This window comes from Triticum dicoccoides, chromosome 4A (assembly GCF_002162155.2).
Source record: "Triticum dicoccoides isolate Atlit2015 ecotype Zavitan chromosome 4A, WEW_v2.0, whole genome shotgun sequence".
Taxonomy (NCBI): domain Eukaryota; kingdom Viridiplantae; phylum Streptophyta; class Magnoliopsida; order Poales; family Poaceae; genus Triticum; species Triticum dicoccoides.
Genome location: NC_041386.1, coordinates 717,009,788 through 717,011,999, shown reverse-complemented (window position 1 = coordinate 717,011,999; position 2,212 = coordinate 717,009,788). Strand labels below are relative to the sequence as shown.

General features: G+C 42.4%; 1 protein-coding gene across 1 annotated transcript in view; it reads left to right on the top strand.

The window, feature by feature from the left end:
• Window positions 1-1,959: 1,959 nt before the first annotated feature.
• LOC119288132 (protein SMG9-like) overlaps window positions 1,960-2,212 on the top strand; it is a 3,900-nt gene continuing 3,647 nt past the window's right edge. The window contains exon 1 of the mRNA XM_037567757.1: window positions 1,960-2,211. Within this exon, the coding sequence (XP_037423654.1) occupies window positions 2,006-2,211 (206 nt within the window). The 5' untranslated portion in view covers window positions 1,960-2,005. The remainder of the gene's footprint in view (window position 2,212) is intronic.

The window sequence follows — 2,212 nt, the reverse complement described above, 5'->3', positions numbered from 1 at the left end:
GGGTAACGAAGCGACAAGACAACCTACCAACCGCTACATTAGGAGTAGAGATTGTATATCTTATTCGCAACCAAACAGAAAGGTCAGTTACCTCCCGATCACAAAGAGCCTAAATAAGACGTGGGAAACAAACAACCCAAAAGAACAAGGCACCAAATATGGATGCGAATATTCTACATCTGGGCTCATTTATACCTAGGTGTGAACAGTAAACTCAAAATAATAGTAATTTTTTAAAAAAAAACTTAAATTCTTAAGCACCAAAGATTCTCATGTGCGCAAGGTTCATGCAAAATTGTATGGTGTTTGGACATCTGAGGAGCTCATGCAAAAAATAATAATTCAGATGTGTGTGAGAGACTTTGAAAAAGAACACTATTCATAGCGGATTTTTTTGGGTGTGAGCTCCTCAAATGTCCAAATACCACGAAAATTTGCACGCACCTTGCGCACATAATCATCTTCGATGCTTAAATTTTTCATATTTTTTTACTAATTCTATTGTACTTACTATTCACCGGGTGTAGATTAGCTTGGGAACCACGTGGTTCTCTGCGATTTCTATACTTGAATTACAAATGTGTCACACCAGAATATATTGTCCTCGTGTGAATCAAAGGAAACCATTGAGGATTACACGGGTATAATAGCATAGGAGACTCACATGTCCTTGTGGTATTTCTCGTGCTTCTTGGTTGATGAAATTTAGAGGATTAATGCTTCCAAGATTGAGTCGCGATGGCTTGACAACACGCAGTCCCACTGAATCTGGCCGGAAAGTCATGAGTGTCACATCCCTTTTGGTGCTTGCTAGATTCATCGTTTGTGTTCCGAATATGTCACTCTAGGTGCCCCCTACTTGAATTTCTAATACATCCCATTTCCTGTTTGATCATGCTATGTGACCGTCCATGCCATTCAACCCTCTTCGCATTGTTTCTCTCGTTTCACACTTTCCCATTCTCCTCTGGTTGTCCTACCCACCATATGTTATCCACTACATGGGGAATACACTAGTTATTTGTAGGAGGCAAGCTAGTGACAAACGATGTGTGTGGCCAGTACATATATAATCATTGCTTCACCAAATGTCACATGCCAACTTTTGTGGTCGTTTAATTCCAATTTGGGTGGTATAGTTGAAGACATTTTTAACACTCATGGTATATCTACATGCATGTTGCTACTAAACCATCATAAAAGAGCCATTCCGAACTCTAGCTATTATATGTTTCTAGTGCTACCACTACTTTAGATGCTACCATGCTACAAATACAGCACGACACCTTGCTACTATCACAAGAGTCGTTGGAATTCCCCCAAGAGGAAAGGTGAACCATTAAGTAGCAAATTTTCTCTCAGTTAAGAATCAAGGTTTATCACCCCGCAAAAAAAAAGAATCAAGGTTATCGAAATAGTAGGAGCTTCTAAGCTACACAGGTCAACAACACCCGCACACAAAACACACTAAAACTTGTCGCCAACACCTGCACAGTAAGAGCTTCTAAGCTACTCAGTTAAGAATCAAGGTTTTTTCTTTTTGTATTTTCTTTTTCTTGTTAGTTTTTATCTTTTTTGTTTTTTTCTCCTTTCCACATTTTTTTGTTATCATGTTTTCTGCTTTTTTTCCTTTATATGTTTCTCCATCTAGTGTACATGAACATTTTTATAATATGCGATGAACATTTTACAGATACGACAACAATTTTTGGGACAAATGATGAATACTACTTTTTAAAACGTGATGGGCGTGTATATTTATATGTTATTTCTTATATATTTCAAAATTTATTTAAGGTATTCTCAAATCTGTGAAGAAACTATTCCAAGGAAGAGAAAACGGCTCAAACCTACATGGGCCTGGCCCAGGTGATACAGTAATAAGAAAGAAGAGGCCGAAATTGGGGCCCTTAAAACTTGATAGCAGTAACAAATAAGGGCCCTTAAAACTCCCCGCTCCAGCTGAGACGGAAGCCCAAGTGCGGTGCGGAGTACCCACGCCGCCATGGCCGCCGGACAGCCGCAGCTGCTCGCCGGCGTCGGCGACCGGGGCTCCTCATCCTCCTCCTCCTCTTCCCACCCGCCGCCACCGCCTCCGCCCAAGATCCTCCTCGCGAAGCCGCCTCTGCCGCCCCCCTCGTCCTCCGGCGCCGACGACGAGGGCGCTGGCGCCCGCGCGCGGCAGGGGCCGCAGCCTGGCTCGCTCAGCCTC